At 39.2% G+C, this 23782-nt stretch overlaps 2 protein-coding genes and 1 long non-coding RNA gene across 5 annotated transcripts; 2 read left to right on the top strand and 1 right to left on the bottom strand.

The window, feature by feature from the left end:
- The first annotated feature begins 546 nt into the window (after window positions 1-546).
- On the top strand, window positions 547-3533 carry LOC148188891 (uncharacterized). Its single transcript, XR_015777128.1, has 4 exons — window positions 547-853; window positions 2682-3140; window positions 3232-3378; window positions 3519-3533. It is a non-coding gene; the product is annotated as an uncharacterized LOC148188891 (long non-coding RNA).
- LOC121948487 (paired box protein Pax-5-like) lies at window positions 3154-5732 on the bottom strand. Its single transcript, XM_088080642.1, has 5 exons — window positions 5572-5732; window positions 4430-4627; window positions 4297-4337; window positions 4120-4224; window positions 3154-3351 (listed from the first exon to the last, which is right to left on the bottom strand). The coding sequence occupies exons 1-5, from the start codon at window positions 5724-5726 to the stop codon at window positions 3155-3157; spliced, it is 696 nt and encodes a 231-aa protein (XP_087936768.1). The 5' UTR covers window positions 5727-5732; the 3' UTR covers window position 3154.
- A 1733-nt stretch (window positions 5733-7465) lies between these two features.
- LOC121948139 (uncharacterized) lies at window positions 7466-23714 on the top strand. Of its 3 annotated transcripts, none has more exons than XM_042493419.2 (8): window positions 7466-8309; window positions 10482-10534; window positions 17404-17514; window positions 18959-19096; window positions 19350-19385; window positions 19657-19755; window positions 20610-20727; window positions 21447-23714. In XM_042493419.2, the coding sequence occupies exons 1-8, from the start codon at window positions 7925-7927 to the stop codon at window positions 21938-21940; spliced, it is 1434 nt and encodes a 477-aa protein (XP_042349353.2). In that variant the 5' UTR covers window positions 7466-7924; the 3' UTR covers window positions 21941-23714. The 3 variants fall into 3 exon arrangements, with proteins under 3 accessions (XP_042349353.2, XP_042349352.2, XP_087937153.1); XM_042493418.2 differs by having other exon boundaries at window positions 18926-19096; XM_088081027.1 differs by having other exon boundaries at window positions 18923-19096.
- The last annotated feature ends 68 nt before the right edge of the window (window positions 23715-23782 follow it).

Genomic DNA, 23782 nt, shown 5'->3' with positions numbered 1-23782 from the left:
CTGTCAGCGCTCTTCAAAGAGCACCTGTGTGGAAAAATGATAAGTATGTGAACCATTGTTCTCAGTATTCAAAATGACGCTGAAATGCAGTCTGTCTGCATTTCTAACCCTGTGTGCTGTGGACTTAAATGTAATTATCCAAACTGCCACTCATTAAGGAATAATATGGTTTCACATTAAAAATCTTAAAATAGCTGCATGAAAATTAAATGAAAGGAATACACTGGCTAATTAGAAAACTTTGCTTTTTACTGCCTATGCATATACACTATAGACTTTATATACGGTCTAGAATATACACAGAGTAATATAAACTGAACAAAAACTTAAAGGCATCATTTTTGTTTTTTCCCCCATTTTTTCACAGGTTATGTTAAAAGTCTAAGACTTTTTTATGCACAGACAAGACATTTCTTTCAAATTCTGGTCATACATTTCTTAAAATCTCTGTTAGAGAGGACTTCTCTTTTCCAAGAGAACCCATCCACCTGACAGGTGTGGTGTATCAGCACCCTAATTAAACAGCATAATTGCTACACAGGTGTGTCTTGGGAAGGTCACAATAAAAAAAAGTAACTTTGAAATGTGCAGTTTTATCTTGGAAATTGACATTTACATATTTGTATTTCACATTACTAATGCCACAGAATTGCATCTTTTGGTCAGAAATACCCATAAGAATCATTCAATATCTAGTGTGATCACCATCCTCCTCATGCAGTGTGACACATTTTCTTTATGTAGAGATAAAGTTGAAGAGTTTGAGGTTTCTGGATCTTGGCAGGAACTGGAAAACTCTGTTGGACACGACGATCCAGAGCATCCCAATCATTCTCAAAAGGTGACGTGTCTGGTGAGTTTGCAGGCAAGAACTGGATGTTTTCAGCTTGAACACTGTAACATCCCCTAAAATTACACTAAACTACTGAAAGCTGTAGCTGCCAGCTGTTCTTTTGCGGTGTCACAACAATATTTTACTATTAAATTTATTTAAGTATTTTACAATAGAATGTGAGGTTTAGTGTAGCTAACCTGCATGTGGTTTCTGTCCCTCTGTTAGGCCTACTTTTAGTCAAATGAAAAATACTACATAATGCTGAAAAATCATACTGCAGCCTACTGTTTATGTACATTTATGCTGTTTTACTGTATTTTGTAAAAATGGTACATTGCTGTAAAAATGTGGCTGTATGTGTTATAATAGTTTGTTATAGTGGCATGTGTCCATGCAGCATGGGGCTGTGCATCATCATGCTGCAACATGAGGTCATGGTGAGGGATGAATGGGTTAACAATGGGTCTCCAGATGTCATCACAGTAGGGCTGTGCATGGCTGAATGTGGAGGTCCTGGGCTGGTGTGGTTACATGTAGTCTGTGGTTGTGAGGCCAGTTATATGTGCTGCCAAATTCACACAAACGACATTGGAGATGGTTTATGGTAGTGAAATAAACACTGTGTTCAACGGCAACGACAGGTGGACAATCCTGCAGGCAGCATGCCAGTAGCACCCTCCCTCAAAACTTGAAACATCTGACCTTTTATTGTCACCTATGCAGTAATCATGCTGTTAAATCAGCATCTTGATATGTCACACCCGAAAGGTGGATGGACTAACACAGATTTTAACAAATATGCACCGAAAATAAATCTTTTGTGAGCATTAAAAAAAGTCTTAGAACTTAAACTTAAACATGTGAATACTGGAAGCAAAAACAAAAGAGCAGCATTTACATCTTTGCTCAGTGTAAGTGGGCCTATCGACAGGCCTGGCTCATGTTGTATCACAGAGCACAGCCTGAGGTCTTTGGTCAGGTCCCTGTTGGTTTTTGTTATCTAGCCCAAAATAAGAGCTCCCTCTTGAGTTGGCTGGTTTTGCACTTGTGCCACTGTTCTCCCAGCAACAACGGCTTGCCTTGTAATGTCCACTGGAAAATTAGCTGCACAAAACTAATACCTAACAGCTCATTACTGTTAGACTGCTGCAGGGTGAGCGGCCAGCTCAGTGTTGTTGTTTGTAAAAGTGAGTCACAGTATCTCATCTTGTCTTAATGAATTGATGAATATAAGGCATTTTTTTAAAAAGTAGCTTTTAACAGAATAAATAACATAATCCTCTTCAGTAATATACAGTCCAGTTTGGACTGATTTCCTCCTCTGAGAAGTTTTGATGAATCCAGGCTCCCATCAGCTGAGTGTCTTCATCAAACAGATTGATCTGTTAGGCTCATTCGAGACAGGCTTTTCGCAGTGAGAGACATCGATATGCATGTATGCTATGTATTCCTCAAAGCTTTGTGACACAATTTATATTTAGGTGGCTGCTCCACATTTGTCTGAGTTTACAGTAGGTTTAATGTAATTAAATGGATAAATAACTGTTTTACAAATTCTAAGTTTTTAAGTTTTTTTTAAGCCATCTTTTTTTTTTACAAAATCTTAGTTCCAATCTAACAACAACATAAGAATAAAAACAGAATGATATATGTAAAGTGTATGTGTATAATGTAAATTAACAATGATAGGAAGATAAATTTAGTAAAATAACTTAACTCAAATAGAATAAAAACCAACATTGCACATGATATTAAAAATCAGTAAAAGCAATATTGCACGTGATGTTAAAAAGTAATAAAAATAATATTGCACATGAGATGTCTGTTCTCTACACGCCTCCTACAGACTGATGCCCACTGCTGGCCAAGGGTTTCTTTCTCAGCTGTGTTCTTTGACCCCGCCCGTCCCTCTGGTATCTCCCACCTCCTCCTTTAATCCCTCATGCTGGAGGGGAGGCCAGGAGAGATGCACACTAAGGAGAGAAAACAGTCACAGTTCTCCATCACGGGGCCCCTAATGATGCTCCCCCTCAACCACTGACTGAGGAGAAAATGGCCACAGGGATGGGGGATAATATGTGGGACTGATGAAGCTCTGAAACAACAGCATTCACATGTCCTTTAACTCCTTTAAGTTATATAAATAAAACATGACAGATGAGGTATGTTATTTTGGTTTTATTTCAACATGTTTGTAATTGTGATTTTTGTCTTATTTTGATTTGAAATCATCGTGCTTTTGGCATTAAATGGGTGACATTCTTGAAGCCCTTTTCAGCTGAAATGACACGTTGACCCTAAACAGGTGAGAGAAACACATTAAAGCTGAACTCTTATCAGACATGAGTGATCATATTTTGATGCAGACTGACCTAAGAAGTCTGGATTATGATTAGCTTGCAGGCCAGGGTAGAAGGTCAGGCTGGAGAAAGAGGTCAGACAGGGGTCGGACCATCCCCAGGCGTCATTACAGGAACATGGCTGGTCGGGGTAGACGCTGCAGGAGACGTCCCCTCCTGGAAAACAGAGCAGCTTTTGTCCAGGTTCGCTTTTATTTCCTCTCCTACCTCCATGCCATTGTCACTTGTTCTAATTATTAGAATGACAAAACTCATGCATGTGCATGTTCCCAGGTGTAAGTATGTATATTTATCTGTGCAATCTTCTGTTCTAATGGTTGCAGTGATGGAGGAGTGGAGGTGTAAGCGGGCCTGTAATGAGCGGCCGAGGTGAGGGGGAGGCAGGGAGAAGCAGAGAGCCTGCTGGCTGAAAGGACAGAAGCCTGGGGCGCTGAGGTGGAGCTCCTGCTGTGGAGGTTGTTTCAGCCACAGTAATATTAACACAGAACCACCGGCTTTACTCATCAGTCTGCCGTGTGATCTGGTACCACTGTAATCCCTATATTATCCCTATAATCCCTATAAAATAATTTCTTAAATCTACTAATTTCTTGCAGTTTGTTAAACATCTGTCAATAAGGTGCTCATTGCTCCTTCTCAGGTTTCAAAAGTTTAAACACTTAATGAAGGCATATAGAAATAACACAGGTAAAGTGATGCTCCAGTTTTCAAAGTGTTAAATGAATCCAAATTAGATTTAGCTTTATTGGCCATGTATGTATGCAATTTCCTCAAAAGAAAATATTTAATGAATATAAAATTTGGTTAAAATAATGAGCAAATGAATCATATGCTGCTCATTGTTGGAAAAATTTGGATTTCTTAATTGTATTAATAAATCGTCACATGCACACACTGAAAAAAATAAGTGCTCTAATGTATTACCTTCCTTGTGTTTGCTGCATTTCCTGAATCCCAGAATTCCACTTATGGAGTAGGTGGACTCAGAGGAATAGGCTGTTCCCATGGTAACAGATGATGCTGATGACACTACAAGGTCAGAGGTCAACATCAGGAAACACAGACAGGTCAAGAGAGAGTCGGGGGAATAGAGAAACTTACCGACTTCACAGGACTCAGACTGGCCTTTGTTTCTGATGATCCTGTAAAGACAGAGTGAACCCACTTAACGTTCATTTTATTGATCACACCTACACACACACACACACACATACACACACAAGGTCATATATACCTGTTGATGGAGCTAATGCTGGGCACGCTGTCATGGTCGCACACTCGCTCCAGCAGCAGCCTGTCTCGGATCTCCCAGGCGAACATGGTGGGGTTGGTGTGTTTCAGATGCAGGATCATTTGCACAACTCTGGGAGTGGCCACTTTGGGCTTAGAGCCTCCGATCACTCCTGGTCTGATGCTCCCTGTCTCATTGTACCTGAATTCACAAAACTTTCTGTCAGAACACAGGGTTAACATTTTACCTGAGGAATATGTTTCATATATATATATATATATATATATATATATATATATAAAGAGAGAGAGAGATAATTTATGTATACAAACTGGAGTAAAATGAGATAAACAGCGCACCATTATAGATTTAAAGAACAGCTTAACTATTAGACCTGGATGACATCAGTTTTCTTGTGCAGAATTTCAGGCGCCTTTCACAAGCATCTAAAAAACATCTACATCATCTACATCAAACATCTAAACTTTTGGAACATGAGCAAACTGGTTTGATTTTTATTTCTTTCAAAAACGTGGAAAAAAGACAATCAGCCAATTGGCAAGAAATGTCCTGCAAATTGCAGGGAAAAAAAGAGTTGAAAGTTAACTTTAAAGACCAAGACAAAGAGAGAGAGAGAAAAAGAGAGGGAATAACAAGACATTGATCGAATAACTAGGGGAAAAATAAATACATATATATTTATTCTTTTATATATAAAATTAAGCTACAGAGAAAGAATATATTAATTGTAGATATTTATATTTTTACTTCAGAACTTTTTCAGGTTATTACCTGCTTTTTTACTTTTCTTTTTTTTGTTGCTAATTTCAGGTAATTTTCTTGTAATTTTTCATTAATTTCTTATTAAAGTTTTGGGGGTAATTTCTTGTTAAGTTGCTTGTTGCCTTCTTTCCAATGCATTATGACATAAAAGTGGACCATTTTTAAACATTTTTCCAAACAACAACAACAAAACCCCCCAAATTACACGTCAGTATTTAAAGATGTAAACACTTGTAATTTCGTTTTTGAAAGTGTTGCACAAATACACAGGGTTTTGTAGGAAAAACATTGTCACTCAAAATCTGCTTCATTACAGAAGACTCTGTCTATAATTTAATACATAAGTGGGCTCTTTACTTTACCTGGTCAGTATCTTGCTGACACAGCCGTGACTGACGCGCAGGCGGCGGGAGATCTCACAGGGACGCACGCCTCGTTGCGCGAGCTCCACGATGCGCTGTCTCACCACGTGCGGTAACGGGCGCCCGTTAATGAAGACACCGCCGAGCTGGTTCATCCCACCGTGCCCTGGGCGTCCAAGGAACTCCACAATTATGACCACACACTGGCATTTGACCGTAATGTGCTCTTTATAATTAACGCACAGGTGGCACCTCTTTACTTACCGTGCGTAACGGTGAGCGGCACCTGCCCAAAGCTTACGTCCATCACACTGCTGTCTGAATGTAAAAAGTCTGTAATCCTGCTAAACTTCTAGATGTTGTTTTCAAAAAAGTGCAGTTGGTCTCGAGGAAGAATCATTTTAATTCAAACAGAAACTGAAAAAAGAAGTTTGCACCGTGTTTGTTTGTTCTCCGTGCGCAGTGACAGCAGTGTGCCTTCAGCACCCGAGGGGTGGACAGCAGCACGCGCCTTTGAATGGACGCAGGGGTACACGCGCTCTATTATCTAATTACGTTTCGTGGTGAAGGCTCGGTTCTTGTAATCGGAGCTGCAGTCAGGATTTTAGAAACACAGAAGTTATACGCACACCACAAATGTAATAAATAGGCTAAATAGATTTTTCAATCAGTTAAGTGATTGATTATATAAGCTACATTTTATTTTCCAGTATAATGATTTAAACATTTATCAGTACACAAAATGAAATGTGCTAAACGCTGAGTTGGCATTCTTTTGGAAACCCAGTGCTGTTTCAAAGTCTTCACCTGGTGGAGAAGTGGATCACTAATTCTATTATTTTTTTCTTGGTATTTTTAGACAAAAATGCTGAAATCGGCCCATAATATTCATGTGTAAGATTTTAAATTGTAATGTGAACCTCCATGTTCCCAGAAAAAATACCAAAGAAATGATTTTAATAACTAATTTAGAATATAATAACTTTTTTAGCCTCCAAGGCTGTAAAACAAAAGAAGTAAATATAATCCCACTTGAACCCAAACAACGTAGTCTCTACAATTTGAGTAGATGTTTGTATCTTGAATTAATAGCCTGATAAGAAAAGAGCAGAATAAAATGACAGCTCTTATAGTTAAACAAAACTTGTTTAGGATCACAAAAATCCACCAAAGGAAAACATTTCCTAGTTGCCTACAAGGAAACTACAATAAACTATATATTATCTTCTATACCATCTTGGTGGCCCAATGCGTTGGCTATTTGGGCATTATGACGTTAGTAGTTAAATGAGTCAATGGTGGAAAATGACTAAGTAAGCCTACGCTTAATATTAACGTTAAACGTTTAAACCTGCAATTTTGAGGTAATTTACCTACTTTAATATTCGCCTATAACGTTACTTCCCTTTATTTCCCTAAGGAAGGCTACTTTTCATTTTTTTTTTTAAATCCACAGCTTTATTTAACAAAAATATTCTGTATTAAATATATCAGGCAAACAAGAACACAAACATACATGAGAGCATAGATAATTGACATTCTACACAGACCATAAGAAATAAAAACAATAAATAATTATTATATCAAAACATAAACCAATAAAAAGAGTTAAATGTCAGACTTTTTACTCATTATATTTATTTAAGTTATGTTGCCATGGAAACCACCGTCTGCTTGCTGTTGACAGCTAACACTAGAAAAATAAATAAACATAGTCATTATAATGTTTCTTTTTTTAATCAAATAATAGATTAACAATAAGTTATAGGTAATATATTACAAATGGCAATTAAAAATGGTATGACAAAATGCATTGCAGCGTTGTCGGGAGAGATTTTGTCGTGTTTTTAAACGCTGGGTGCAGTTTTGGCTGTCCAACATTTTAACTCCCGGAAACGCCGGGCAAGTCAGTGCTTCGGACATTGTAAACACGACTAGAAGTTACATACCCTTCAGTTGTATGGAGGGAAATACTAGAACCACGTTTTGTATGAAGTGAACTTAAAACGGTAAGCGTCTGAAAAGTGCCAATACAGACTATTTGTTTGTGTTTTGTTGTGTTCGCTAATCTAGCCAGCCTCGGCTACTACAGAGCTAACGTTAGTTAACGTTAGCATAGCGCCGGTTAGCCTGATGGTAACCCACGTGTCAGTGTATCGTGAGTGTTTACAGACTTACTCCACAATTACATTTTCTAGAATAAAAACATAACCACGCAGGTTAATTTCTGCTCGGTTGCTTACTAGTTACTCAGAAAAACTTGTAAATAAGCCGTTAGCCACCGCTGTTTGGCAGCAGTGCGGTGAGCCGTCACTGGGTGGTGCTGTTCAGCTGCTGTCTTCAAGTTTTTACTATGGACTACACCAAAGAAAATGAAGATGATGATGGCGAGGAAGGCAGCAAAGACGATCTTTCCTTTATTGAGGACTACAGTAGCTCAGGAGGAGAAGAAGAGTTCGAGTTCACGCAGCAGAAACATCACAGCAGCTGTAAACAAACTGCTCGGCTCAACAGGGAGAGCTCTCCTCCGCTCCTCCTGGCCTTCAACATCACCTCCGGACGGTCTCTGCAGCTCAGCCGCCAGAGCTCTGCCTCCACTTTGCAGGAGGATGAGGAGGACAGTGACCAGCCCATCGAGGAGTGGATGATCGTGGAAGGAGAGGAGCAGGTGGGAGACTCAAGCATCCAGCTCAACCTGAGCTACTGGAGCAGCTCAGAGGATGACTCTGGAGATGAAGGTTAGATTATACTTTGTCTCACTGTAGTTGTACACGGTATTGTTGTCTTTTATACAGTGTCAACACTCCTACTAACAGTGCAAGAAAATATTTTTATAGTAGTTAAATTTGCATTTTTTTCTGAAATGTTTACCTGTGAGTGAAATACATACAAGCTGTATGTTCAAGAGTGTCCAGCTACAGGTGCTGAATGGTATGCTTTGCCATTGAATAATAATAACAATAGTAATAATAACTTTATTTATATAGCACCTTTAATACAGAGTTTACAAAGTGCTTCGACAGACGAAGCAAAAACAGAAATGGGATACATGGAAGGTAAACAAGCAAGACAAAACTAGGGTTTAGAGTGAGGATAACATTAACACACAAGAACAAATAATGCAAGATGCAGGAAGCAAATGTCAGTATAAAATGATACGAACAAATAGACCAAAAACAACAAAAGCAAAACACAACAAAAAACACAAATGAAAGGAAGTAAAAGAAATAAGACATAAAGTAGGTCAAAAAATAAAAAGATGATATCACAAAGCAAGTCTATAAAATTGGGTTTTTAGAAATGATTTAAAATAAGTCGCTGACTCTGCAAGTCTTCTCTCCTCAGACAGGTTTTTCTAAAGCCTGATGACAAAGGCATGATCACCTTTAGATTTAAGCCTCGACTTTCAAATGGCCATAATAGACCCACCTGAGGCTCTAAAGATTGGGCAAGCTTGTGATTGGTAAAATCTTTAAATCTATTCTTAAACGAACAGGGAGCCAGTGGAGGGAAGCCAGGATTGGAGTGATGTGATGTTTGTTAAAACCAGTGAGAAGCTGAGCTGCTGCCTTCTGAGCAAGTTGGGGGTGGGAGAGGGATTTTTGGTTCATGCCAGAGAGGAGGGAGTTACAGTAATTGAGTCTTGAGAAAATTAGTGCATGATTGCCTTTTTCTAGGTCTGAGTGAGGAAGTATTGATTTGATTCTGGAGATGGTTCTAAGATGCAGGAAGCATAACTGGACAATGTTATTGATATATGATTAAGTGTAAGTAAGTGAATGACTGATAGACAGTGGCATGGTGCAGGATCAAGTAAAAGCAGTAAAAAATGGAAAAGTTCAAATAAACAAAGCAGGACCCAGAAATCCAAGGCGTATCACTAGTTGCTGTTATTTATCAGTATAGTAGTGGTTTAGATTAATCTTTCCCTCAGTTGATATAAGTTAATATTAATTAAAGGAAGACTTTAATAAGTTTGATTTATTGTATGGTTTTAGTTGATATATTGAGAAAACAGCTTTAAATTGTGCCCAAGTTTACAGACATGCTTTTTCTCAAGTCAAAAATAAAAACTCAATGTAAGAGGTACATAGTGGTCCACTTACAGACATCACAGGCCACATGGCTGTTACTATTCTTAAAGACATTAAGTTTAATGAAAGTGTTTATTGAAATCTCTGGAGATCTACAAGGATTGTCTCCTTTTTTTTTATCTGGAAAGAGAAAAACTCATTTCCAGCATAATTGATAACTCCATGAGCAGTAATACGTCATTATGCAGCAAAGTCACCAGCTCAGACAGTTATTCTTTGTGTCAGTCCTCCAGTATGGGATATAGACAAAAATGAAAAATAAAGATGAGTCAAATAGAAATACATTTCTGTAGATACATTTTATGCAAAGCGGTACACAGAGAGTTACAGAGATTTCTGTAAATTTATGGGAGTGCAATTTATTTTTAAACCTATTCAGAGACAGTTTTCTCAGCATGCACTCCATTTTTCAGAGATGCTCTGCTTCGCATTAATGAAGATACTCATATTCACACCAGGGAGCTGCCCTGTGCAATCACTCCATCTTGTCTTGCCAGCCAGCAGCTCCACTGGAGCAGAGAGGTTTTTGAGTTTTCCCATACACCTCACCTCAGTAATAGATATAATATGAAGGTCAAGTGTATTTCCTCAATTTTCCAAGTCCTGAGAGCTGCAGCTTTTTAAGACCTCGGAAAGACTATATTTAGCCGACTAGGCTTCGAAAAATCATCCTTTATTGGTAAAAGCTTTTTTTTTTAAATGTGTGTTGCATTTAAAGAGATATCCTGCCTGAGAGACACAATTCTAGCTTTAATTTTGGATTATATTTATGTCTCCAAAACTTAATGCTCTCCTTGGTCATTCTCTCCCTCGTAGATCAGACTGAGGAATCAGTGAAGAATACCTGGGCCATATCAGAGAAAGACAAGGTAAGTTGTGATATCTTTTAATTTCAGAGGAATCTTACAGTAGAGATAATTTATTCAAAGCAATATGCATTTCCTGTTATTATCTACGTTTCTGTTATGAGGCACATTAATATTAGTGATGCACAATAATATCGGCATTTCATCGTTATCGACAGATATTGCCTTTAAAATGAAATATCAGAATTGGTCAAGATTCGGATTTCTGTCGATATCACAAACAGATTTTTTTTTTTTTTTTTTTTTTTTTTTTTTTTGTGAAAATCAAATTTCCTTTTCGACCAAAACTTTATTGGCTTTTTAAACAATTATAACATTAAACCAACAAAACAACCATAAAGAAACTGCAAGGATACATAAAAAAAAAAAAAAAAAATATATACATATACATATACATATATACATACACACATACATATATACATATATATACACACATACATATATACATACATAAATGTACATACATGCACATACACACACATATAAAACACATTAATACATAGACATATACATATATATACATGCACACATACACATAGTTAATATAAATAAAGTTAATTAAATTAAATTAAGTTAACAGAAAAATAAATAAGAGATCAAAATATCAGCATAGAGGTACGGGGCTAAAGCAGAATATAGCATATTCAGTGTGTATCAAGATACAAATGAATTACTACAAAAAGGGGCTACTGCCTGATCATGAGATGTAGCCAATGTACTTGTTCCATTTCAATTCATACCTATCCACCTGGTTGTTAATCCCAAAGGACAGTTTCTCCAGTGCTGCCACCGTTCCCAAGCTGTGAAACCATACATGTGCGGAGGAAGATCAGCTGATTTCCATTCTTTAACAATTATCTTCCTACCCAACATAATTGCTGTGTGTATCCAGTCGGCTAGAGGTGCAGGAGGGTGCTTAGCGGGATTGGTCCCCAGAACATACAGACTAGGTGTGTAAGGTATATCTTGACCTGTAATCTGCTTTATATTTTCATGTATAGCACCCCCACAAAGTCTGCAAATTTTGGGACATTCCACAAAAAATGGATGAGTGTACCATGATCATTCTCACATCTCCAGCAAGTTGGACTATCTCTAAGTTTAACTTTTGGTACAGTCTTGATGGTGTCAGTATACTCTGTTAATTATTTTAAATTGTACTAGTCTAGTTCTGAGTTCCCGTGACATCTTTTTGAATTGCAAGGATTATTTTCCATTCTGTATCATTAAAATTTTGCTTCAAGTCGACCTCCCAGGACTTCTTAAGATTAGAGGCTGGTCCTTGCTGTGCCAGTAATATTGAGTAGTATTTTGACGCTTCATGACCAGCTCCAAAGATGGTAACTATTACTTTAAGGAGGTCAAACTCTAATAACAGATTGGGGTTGGGCCTAAAATTGTCAATAATAAATGTCTGATTTGAAGATACTTCCAGACATTGTTATGTGGAAGGTTGTATTGCTCTTTGAGCTTTGCAAAACTTTTCACTGTAGACCCTCATACATATCTTTTAGTGCCAGGATGCCTTTTTCGGCCCACAATTTGTAGAAAAATGTTTTTTACCGATAAGAGTCTCGGATTTAGCCAGATGCTGGAAGATGGGTTAAGATAAAATTAAATTTGAAAATAGAAGACAACCTCTTCCAAATCCATCTTAGATGGAGAAATATGGGATGATCACTAACAGTCTCTGGTAGTTGAGCAGTGGTAAATATATCAGAGGAAGACTGTCACAGATATAGTTCTCTATTTGGAACCACGGTGGTGCACCTTCAAGGGGTAGGGTCCAGTGGGCTTAGGTGTCTCATACTGAAAGCGTAATGATAAAAGCACAAATTTGGAATACCCAATCCGCCCTGATCCACTGGCCTTTGCAATTTTTTCAGGCCAAGTCTAGGACGTTTGTTGCTCCACAAAAATTGATTACATAGTCTGTCAAATTGTTTGAAATATTTAAGTGGGATCTTAACCGGGAGGGCTTGTATAAGATAGTTAAATTTAGGTGCACAATTCATCTTGAGAACATTAGCCTTCCCACAGAGATAAGAATGGGGGTTCTCCATCTTTCTATATCATTCTAAACCTATCCAAGAGAGGACTATATTAACACTAACCAAATCTTTAATAAGGGGGGGGAATGTTATACCTAAATAGGTAATTCCCTTTTTAGGCCACTGTAACTTGTCCACCTGAAACAATGTTTTAGGGCAGTAAGTTGTCAAAGGAAGAGCTTCAGATTTTGCCCAGTTAACCTTATAGCCAGAGAGTCTTGAGAATGATTCCATAATATCAAAAAGGGCCGGTAGTGACTTTTCAGGCTGCGAGACAAAAATCAAAATATCATCTGCATACAGCATTATTTTATGAGCTGTCTCTCAATTTGTATCCCTGGAAAATTTCCAGCATTACGGATGGCAATGTGGCCAGAGGTTCAAGTGCCAGAGCAAAAGGATGGGGACAAGGGATCTCCCTGTGCAGTGCCTCTACCAAGTTCAAAGTTTGGGGAAATGATACCATTGGTCAGAACTGATGCTTTGGGATTGGCATATAGAAGCTGAATCCATCTAATACATTTTTGGCTAAATCCATATTGTTCAAGAGTAAGAAATAAATAGGGCCACTCCACTCTATCAAACGCCTTCTCCGCGTCCAAAGAAATTGTTGCCATAGGACCACTCTCACCCCGAGAGAACCACATAATGTTGAGAAGGCGTCTGATGTTGTCTGCAAAACTTCTTGAGCCTAGATAAAACCCGACTTGATCGGGATGAATCAAACTTGTCATAATTTTATCAATTCGATTAGCCAAAATTTTTGAAAAGATCTTCCGGTCTTGTCCCAGAAGAGAAATGGGTCTATAATTTTTACAATCAGAAGCCGGTTTACCCTTTTTAAGAATCAAGGTAATTAGAGCCTCGTTCAGAGAAGGTGGCAAGGTGCCTTTCTCCATTGCTTCCTCATACATACTTAGCAGTACTGGGGCGATTTCATCCACGTAGATCTTATAAAACTTCGGACGTGTAGCCGTCAATCCTGGCATACGCCCTCCGGTTGAGATTTTAATGGTCTCTTTCAGTTCTTCTATCGTAATGGGCCTATCTAACAACTCCGCTGCTCTTCAGACAGGGAGGATTGTCAGACTACTCAGAAATGAAGAAATCTCCTGAGTATCTGCCTGCAGTTCTGATTTGTATAATTTTTTATAGTAGTTTCTGAATATCTCATTAATTGAGGTGGAACTAGTCTGTAGAGTGCCGCTCTCATCTGTGACGCCTAGTATAATACTTGCATTTTCCTGCTGTCTGATGTACCTAGATAACATCCTACCTGCCTTATCCCCTTCCTCAAAATGTTTATGCCTTGCTCTAAAGAGGGCAAACTCTGTTCTCTGGGTCAATATGGAATTGAATTCATACTTCAGACGGGTAAGGACCATGAGATTAGATGAGGACATATCCTGTTTGAAAGTTCTCTCTGCTGTCTGAATCTGCTCTTCAAGCTCCAAATATTTGGTCATACTGGCCTTTTTTTTAAAGGAGGCATACTGAATAATATGACCTCTTATAAACGCTTTAAGGGCTTCCCAAGCCACTCCAGCAGATGGTGTGGATGGTAAATTTGTTTCCTTATATAAATTGATTTGGTCACACAGCTTTTATTAAATCAACATCCAAGAGCAAACTAGAGTTAAGCCTCCACCTAGGTGTCCTATTTTTTTTTGCAAATGGGAAAGTGACCAAAATAACAGGTGCGTGGTCTGAGATATGTATACTGCCTATAGTACATGATACTGTGGAAGACAACTGCATTTGTAACAAAAAAGTAATCAATCCTGGATAAAGTATTATGAGGGGAGAAAGAATGTAAAATCACTGGCTGATGGGTTATGGGCGTAAACATCAGTAAATCCCAAATCCTCACACATGGCCTTCAGTATATTTGTTGAGCAGCGAGGATGAGGAGAAGGTGGTTTACGGTCAAGGAAAGGGTCCATAACCTGATTAAAGTCACCCCCTAAAATAATAGGAAAATCCCCCATTTCTCCAACCCTTCTCTCAATTTCCCCAAAAAAGCTTGGATCATGTATGTTCGGTGCATAAGCATTAGCCAGAATCAATGTGAACCCCTGTATTTCTACTAAAATCAATATAAGCCCCTGATTCATCTCTATTTTCCTTTATGCATTTAAAATGCAGGCCTTTTTCACAAGAATTGCTACTCCTCTGCTTTTGTTGAGCCACTAGAAGTATGAATGTGCCCCACCCAGCCGACACCCAACTTTTTAATCTCTGCAACTGCTAGATGTGTTTCTTGCAGAAATGCCACATCACAATTTTTAGATCTAAGGAATGATAAACATTTTTTCCTTTTGGCCGGATTATTTAATCCCTTAACATTCCATGAAATCAGGCAGCCCCCTATGACTGTCAGTAGACATCATGAAGAAAAGTATAAGCCCAGAGTCCTCTTGCTTGGTAGATATAGCCCTTTGCACAGCAGCCGTGTAGAGCAATAAGTAAAGAAAAAGAAACAAAACAACAGTAAAGTCCAAGAAAATAAAAGGGGATGAAGGAAAAAGATCATCCCACTACTCCTCCTCATCATGAGGGTGTAAAAAACAAAAAAAAAGTCATACTGGTCCATAACACGCAGAGAACAGCTGCCATCCAACCCACCTCCACTAAGTAAGAACAAATTAAGAACCAAGAGAAACAATTAACGTGTTCACAGTGTTTAACCAACACCCCCTACCCCAAAACCTGGCTTTCCCCTTTAATGGGCACTATTGTGAAATGACTGGGATTATGTAAAAACGTGCCCAATATTACTCAAAACAAAGTTAGCAGCTAGTATGAAAGAAAGAAAGAGAACCAAAATATTACATTGTAAAGGTTTACTGATAAACCAATGGCAGAATAATGCAATGTGTGCACAAACAGACTAACACCAGGTCTCAGTTAATGTCTCCAGAAAATAGGTGCATCATGCTGCTAGCTTTTAACCTTCGGTTATAAATTAATTTAACCCGACTTTTACCTGAGGTCTCTGTAGAAGAAGGAGAATCATAGTCCAGAACAAGCCATGAATGGGGGGAACTAGCGAGGGTTGCTCTTTTCCGTGAGGTAAGATGAATTCACCCAGTAAAGGTCACCAAACAGGCCACAGAATCACCAGGGGAAGTCCGTCAATTAATGTCCGAACGGGTGGGGGCGAGTAGGTATCCAGAAAGGCTCCGTCTACAGTGTGTTTATGAAAGAGAGAGCTTGTTTGGGGTTATCAAAGCGTCTTCTGTCCGCCTTTTCGTCTTGAACACCAGGGTAGCGGGAATTTCAAAGGCGAACTTAATGTGGCGCTCATGAAGCAGGCGCTTGCACTGATTAAACTGACGTGCTTTTCATCCACAATGTCTGAGAATAGTCCGGGAAAAGCATAATACGATGGCCTTCCCAGGTGACATTCTCCCGTTCACGGGCGGCTCTCAGGATCCGTTCTTTGTCTTGGTATCGCAAGAATCTCACCATAAAGTGTCGCGGTGGTTTCCCGTCCGGTCTCGGTCGGGCGAGAGATCGGTGAGCCCGGTCAAGTTCGAGCCCTCTTGGGAACTCCAAGCCCAGAATTTCAGGGAGAGAGGCCTGTAGGAAGAGAGGGGTCCCCTTCTCGCAAGACTTCGGAAGCCCACGATCCGTGATTGTTACGCCTCATGATTATCGAGCTCATCCACTTTTTGGCGTAATGCATCCAAATCAGCCATGCTAGCTGGCGGGTTGGCTTTCAGAGCTCTGTCGGCATCCTCCAGAAAGTCCAGGCGGCCCTCGATGTCATTGATGCGGCTAGTCAGCTCGGTTAGCTTACCATCCATGGAATCCGTGGCTCTCTTGATATCATTCAGTTTAGTTTCTTGCTGCTCGGATGTCTTCTGGAGAAGTTCATAAATTCTTGCAATATCCCTCGCCATGACGCTCTCGTTGCCAGCAGCGTTAGTATCGTCCTTTATACGGTCGGTGGTAGCATCCGAAGCAGCACCAGCGGCTACATTAGCATAGCTGACACCACGATGCTCTCCCGTGCTAGCAGGTGTAGAGCTTACATTAACAGCTTTTCTCCCCTTTCTGTCCACTTTTTCATTTACTGGAGCCATGTGAACACTGTTAAATCTCTTAATACAGTATCTTGTCTCTCATTGGTAACTTTAAACGTGGAATGTTGAAGAGGTGGCAAGAGCGAAGTTTTCAAGCAGCCATTCTCCGACAGGCGTCACGTGACTCCCACAGATTTTTTTTTTTTAAATCGACAGAGTGAACATCAACCCTAAGTTAAAGTGTTTTTCTTATTTTGCACAATGAATGAATATTAGATGCACTGAAAAGCTTTGTGTTTTATGTCTCCATCTGCTGGTGGGCCGTGATGACGAGCGTGTGCCTTATCAGAATCAGAAATACTTTATTGATCACTGGGGGGAAATTGTGTTATGATGTTAATTCCACTACAGAATAGACTTGATGATCGCTGAAATTAGGTGGGGAAAAAAGTTGCTATATTGATATCGTATTGATTGTTGACCGAATGAGTTGTTGTATAGTGGCATATTTGCTATCTGCAAAAATCCAATATTGTGCATCCCTAATTATCACTATTCAAAAGCAAAAATTGTCCAATTAAACTAAAATGCATGCACGCATTAAGAAAGGCGTTTAAAACTTAAACTTACATGCACTATACCTTTAGATTTCTATTGTGATGATGTAACTGTGGCGGGAAAATTGTTTTTGAAAATTTCGGCTGACTTTTGTCTACTATTACAGCATGAACGTACAAGTGCTGAATTTAAAATAAAGCCTGTTGTGTTTTTATTTTTTGACATTGTTTAGTACGGTGCTGACTGGTCACTGCCCAGCCGCTATTTTTTGACTGGTCGTTCTCTGACATGTAACATCTGCAACAGGACGGGACACCTTGCCAAAAGCTGCTACTACCACAAGGTAGAGGAACACACTCATCTACACCTTTTCTTTTCTGTACACATAATACACTTTAACACTGTCATTAAGTAGGTAAAAAGCAGAGAGCACGGTCTTGGATAAGAAATAGTGATTACAAGACCTTATTGCAGCTGGTTAATAACCCTGATTCAGGTTGAAATACAGACACAGCTGCGGAGATTTTTGGCTTGATGAATCACTTTTAGGAGGCGTCCTGGTGTGTCACTGATCTCCTGTTGGTGTCCGGCTGATCTGCCCCTCTCCTTCCCTGTGTTTCCTGCTGTTCTGTACTTTGAACTAAACAATTATGAGAAAATGCTAAGATGCTCTTATTCTGTGCTCTGTTTTGACAACCGTCCTTAATATTTTAAGCTTTATGTTTCATTATATGACATTCAGAATCACTAGATTTCACAATAGAAAGCCAGAATCTCAAAAACAAATGGATGCGTCAGCCAAACCTCCCCCTCCCTTTGCTTTTCCCCAAAGGCTCCGAGTCTAGCTGAAACCTTTAGCAGCCATCTTGTAAACGCTAGACCAATGTTGACTCTGGTCTTAACTCTATCTTTGTCTCGGGCCTTTTTGGCCAAAAAACATGTTTTCCTCGATTGAGGAAAATCTGGAATGTTGCTTTCAGCTAAACTCTTCAAACTGCACCCTGCCGCCTCGCTTTTACAATGCTGCGTTCAGGTCCTTCTCCTAAAGCCCCTTTTATAATGCCTGTTTAAGATGGGAAAATTTTGCCGTTATACCGCCTCGCTGTTCTGTATAAACAATGGTGGAATGGGGGGACAGAGTTATCTCGCACTTAAGTTGGCAGTGGAGGTAGTAACGGTGCTGAAACGGTGTCTGCATAAAAGTGACAGCCGGCAGGAAAGAATCATGAACTGTTTGTCCGGTTCAGTGTAAAAATGCAAAGGTAGCATTGAGTAGTGACTTCCTTGAGGCCGTGTAGCTTGTGATGTCTGTGTAAAAGGGGCTGTAGTCTCTTTAGAAAACACAGGGAGGGCCGACAGTTTCATAGGGAGCTCACATGTACTAACATGCACACGCAGCCAGCTCGGCTATGAAAATAAAGAATGCAGATGCTTTGATTAAAGGACACAGAGGGAAGTGATTGATATTGCCGTGCTGTTATGAGAAATTGTGCCATTACGTTGAAAAACAGATGCCATTAACATTATAATTGTGGAATGTAATAACTTTCCTCTGTAGGTTTCTGACAGTTTCTGCTCAGAATGACTTGATCACAGAGTATTTAATGTTTCTTTGCCTCCCAGACTGCCATAAATTACAACAGAGACATAAGTGTTGATGTAATCCCATCATCACCTGCAGAGGTTGACCCAAAAGATCACAGCACCCGTCGTAATACCCTTGGAAAAAATGTCTCTCCTCTTGGTGCCAGCAGAAATGTCCCACCTGTGTCCTTTGTGGGCTCCAGGGCCACATCCAGAGGGACTGTCCGGGCCGGCCGTGTCCCAGCTGTGGACTGCCTTCACACGGCCTCAGGCCCTGTGGAAGGCCCCCGGTGTGGAAGCAACACTGTCAGCGCTGTGGGATGTCGGGGCACCTTTCTGATGTGAGTTTGTCCCTTAGCCCCAAGGCGTGGCCCCTGTTGGTGTTTGTGTTGGGGAGTGTGTTTCTGTGTCGATGGAAACCTTAAAAGGATTTGTCAGTTGTGTGTTGACATATTCAGCAGCCTCAGGAGTGTGTGTGTGGGCCTCTTTTATGAAGTGTTGTTTGACCTCGGCACTTTCTCATTTGCACACGGCTCTTGTCTGTATTCTAGCTCAAAAGAGTAATTTCTGCTTTGTTTGATGGGTTTTCTTCAGGCCTGCCCCGATACGTGGAGACAGTACCACCTCACAGTGAGTTGATGTTTTTACTTCTCTTAGCATGATGCAAAACACTTTTCCACATTAAAACGTCTTTTCGGGTGACTTTATGAATAGCCATTGTTTGAAATTAGAGAACAGAAATTATCCAAACAGCGAGGAGTTGGCAGAAGACCATAATAATCATGTTTATAAGCAGCTGGTGAGACTTCAGCTCTGAATGCATGGATGTGTGTTGATAAAACTTTAAAGATTTCCACTACTGTTTTTCCACTTCAAAAAATTTTCTTTTACAATTTTCCAGATCCGGTTAGAGCTTCCAGTGAGGCCACGGACAGTCCTCAAACATAAGAAATGCCCCGCTCACTGTTACAACTGCTCTAAGAGGGGACACTATGGCTATGTAAGTGGCCAGTGAAAGAAATCCTCTCACCTTTACCTTCTCTCCTTTCCTTCTTGTCTTGATCTTTGTTGCCCTAATATGTTATCTCTCTATTATGTCTTCACACAGCTTTTAAAAATAATGGCGTTGTTTTAGGAGGTTTTTGTTTGCAATAAAACTGTGGGAGTGAGAGAAAATAGCAAAAATGGTTGCAATTTTTAAAAAAAAATAATTAATTGAAAATAAAAGGCATCCAGTTCTAGTGAAAATAAAATGTCATTGTTCTGAGTTTGGGATTTATACTAGACTAACATTACCACTAATCATGCATATTTAATCTTTCAACACTTGCAAAACATCGAGATGCAACAGCCTCTGTCATGGTGATTTTCAGCCATTTTCTCCGGGTGTGTTTCATGAAAAAGCGTTTTTGCAGTTGATGACTTTGGTTTGTGGTCAACTGTGGTGCAAGACAGTTTACCCCCTCTTTTGTGCAGCGCGTCAGAAAATTGCCTTGCGTGGTTTTTCACAGTAATTCTTGTTGGTAAATGTGAGATATTTGTGTCGCACATGTTTGCGACTTCACAACCAGAAACAAGGAAATGAGTTTGGTGACATTATACCAGGGACTGATATGATTGGTGAAATTTGCGGATAAGTTGCAGTGATTGGACAAAATCCCAGGGTTATGCAGGTTGAATATGTGTTAATTTTTAAAATCAAAAACATCCTGGCGGGGCTGTTTACACTGTCCAATGTCTCTCTCCGCCTTCGTCTTCTTGCCTGTTTACCTCTGTGTAACATCTTCTTCTTTCATTCTGTCTCTTCTCGCTTAATGGCATTCAATTTGATCTTTTCTACTCTGTTGGTATCAGGAGTGCACTAAGAGGAGAATGATCAGTGGGACTTTTCCTTCACTGCCTTATGTTTGCCACTATGACTCCATGGAGGACATCCTCCAACGTCACACCGGGAAGCAGAAAAGAGCCAGAGGTGACAAAACGATTATTATTATATATATTGTGTTTTATCTGTGAACAGTTTTGTTTGTATAGATGGATATCATTGACATAAATAGGGTTGACTAAAATAATAGACAACACAATTTAATTCAGCAGCACCACAAATCGCAGCTTCCTGAATGCTCCTCGAGTTTAAACACCTCTCTGAACCAGTTTCAACTTTCGTGAAGATAGCATTTCTAGGCTGCTGTATTACACTGCATTAGTTTTCGCTAGCTCTACCTAATAAAGTGACAACTGAGTGTAAATCCTATTTTCAGTTTCCTTTCAGCTGTGTTTTTTTTGGCCAGTTAGCTTCCATTCTGCTCACCAGCTGGTTGCTAACTTTCTCTGTATGCTGTTTGGTGCTGGGCAAGTATCGTATTTGGTTTGCTTAAAGTCTCGTCACTGAAAACGGCTGCCTTCTGTGGCTGAAATCAGTTTTAGTTAGAGCAGTAGGAGTGACTCAAACAGTAAAGTTGTTGACTGTAAAACCAAAACAATGAGCTAAAAGGTGCTCCTCCGTAGACATGTGGAGAACTTCAGTGTCTTTTTTTCTAAGTGAGCAACCCCTTTTACGTTACATTTGATCTATTGTTCATATGAAAATATTAATTAGTGCAGCTGTAAACAACAGCCTCTTTTAAGTTATTGTTCAACTACACAGGCTGAACTTAATGATTATTTTCTCTTTCAATGTTCTGTTTTCAGATCTGTTGGGTGCTGGATCCCTGCCTCTCTCAGACCAGCAGCACTTGTCTGCACCAACAGCCGAGAGCGGTGAGAAGAATCAGCCAGTCCAGGGGAGGAACAACACAAAGCAGGCGACGTGTAGCCGCATCGGCAGGAGGAAGACGTGGCCAGAGAGGCGCAGAGAGAGACGGGAGGTGAAGAAGCTCAGGGGAGAGGCTCAGGCAAGACGAGAAGGAGGACTTCTGGGGCGATCCACGAGGAACTCTGATGATGAAGTTTGCCCTGCAGACCCTTTTTGTTCCGCACTGCACGGTCACGAGCAGTCCACACTCTCTCCACAGAGAAAAAGGAGGGATGAGGCAGGTGGCAGGAGCAGGAAGAGCAGAGAGGCTGAGAGGTGGAAGAAGAGAGGAGGGATGAAACGTGGGGATTTATATCCCCACGGTGTCACAGACATCGGCAGTGAAAACCTTCTTTCCCCAAAACAGAGAGTGCGCCATCGCCGAAGATAAAGCGTCATTGTTTTTTTTTTCTGAAGTAGTAACAAATTTAATGAACAAAAAATGCTTTTGTATGTGTCTGTGAATTATTTGTTTATTTATTGTCAATACAATAAAACTGTAGAATGGCATATACAGTTGAAGATGCTCATCTTCAGTATAGCTGGTATGAATTTACTTTAACTTTGTTCAGCAAGTACAAGTATAGTGTATATTGGCCAAAGTCTATGCAAGTGTATTTTTTAACAGAGTATTTAGGAAAATGTTTTTACACAGTATCTTTGCTTTTTTGGCTCATTATGGACTGTTCATTATTTTTGAGAGAGGTAGGGGTGGTTTTAAACAAGGGAGGCACTTCAAAGAAGTTTTAAGCACTGTGGAGAGAGTTAACTTTTTTTTTTTATTTGGCTTGGGGGAGGGGCATTCAACTTTTTAAAATGTTTTTTATTTAATTTAAATAGCCTCAGAACCCCAAAACATGCAAATGGGTTTGCAAATTCATGTTTTATTGCATTTATTGCATTAAAAATTCCCAAATTACACTGCTTATCATAGCCAGAAACTGAAATTCAGTCTTTTATGATGGAGGGAGGGTCATACATTTTTCCCCACTCACTCAGGGAAGCTCAAAGAAAAATATTTGTAGCTCTGGGGAGGATCATGATATTTAAAAAGAGTTTATCCCCTAAATACAGTGCAAATTGTAGAAAATCTGTAATTAAAATACTTGAAATTAGGTCAAAGACACAGAACTGTGATTAGCCTGTGTAAAAAGGAATAATTATTTTGTAAAGATAACAATAAGCACACATTTACAGATAAACTTGTGTATAATTTTTGTTGTTTATAATTAGTCATCTTATATTAATATATAGTATAGATTATTTGACTTAAAATAAACAATTACTTGTATATACAGCAGTTCTATAATGCCTGAACACATGCAAAACATGCATTTTTTAGGTAAACCTACAGCACTGTGCAAAAGTCTTAGGCCGCCTTAAACTTTGTTATTTTAGCAGGTTTATAATACATATTATACATATAATACATCATACATATTTATTTTTCTGTAGTCTCTTCTAAAATACAACAAGAACATAGAGGGAATATGTATACAGTATTAAAAAAGTAAATATTTCAGGGAAAAAAAAGTTGCAAGTATTTTGTGTGATCTGCCTTCCCACTCAGCATGTCTTGAACTATCTCTGGGGCAGACAATATGAGATTTACAATACTGATCTTCTGGTTTACCAGAGGAGTCTTTAAGAAAACTTGACGGTAGTTTGAGAAATGCTATATGTAAAGAAGAGAGGTCACACTAAACATTGACTGCAGTCTGAATAAGCCATTTTGTTCTAAGTTAAGTTTAATGAATTGTTCATATTCTCTGTATTCTTTGTTTGTATATATGTGTGTGTTTGTGTGTGTGTGCGTGTGTATACATTGTTATTGCAACTTTGCTAAAAGTACAGCTCTACAGTGGCCTCAGACTGAAGCACAGTTCTGTATGAGACATGAGATATGTATGTATATATGCAGGTGTATATGTGCACTGCATACATGTACATAGTATAGTATAAATAGTTTAAATATACAATATAAATATAGAATAAATATAAACAGTACAGAATATGATTCAATTCTTTACTTGTTTAAATACCAGTTTTACTCTATTGTACTAATATTGCCATTTATGTGATCTGCTGATAATCGCTGTGTTTTAATTGTGCTTTGGCAACACATGTTAAATGTTCTGCCAATAAAGCCTTTTGGATTGAAATGATAGAGGGTTGATGTGTGACGTCTGGTACGTGAAAACATAAAAGCATGGGGGGCTGGATTCATATAGTA

Source organism: Plectropomus leopardus, chromosome 8 (assembly GCF_026936395.1).
Source record: "Plectropomus leopardus strain MGB_pleo_1.0 chromosome 8, ASM2693639v1, whole genome shotgun sequence".
NCBI classification, from domain to species: Eukaryota; Metazoa; Chordata; class Actinopteri; order Perciformes; family Serranidae; genus Plectropomus; species Plectropomus leopardus.
This window is presented reverse-complemented; position numbering and strand designations above follow the sequence as displayed.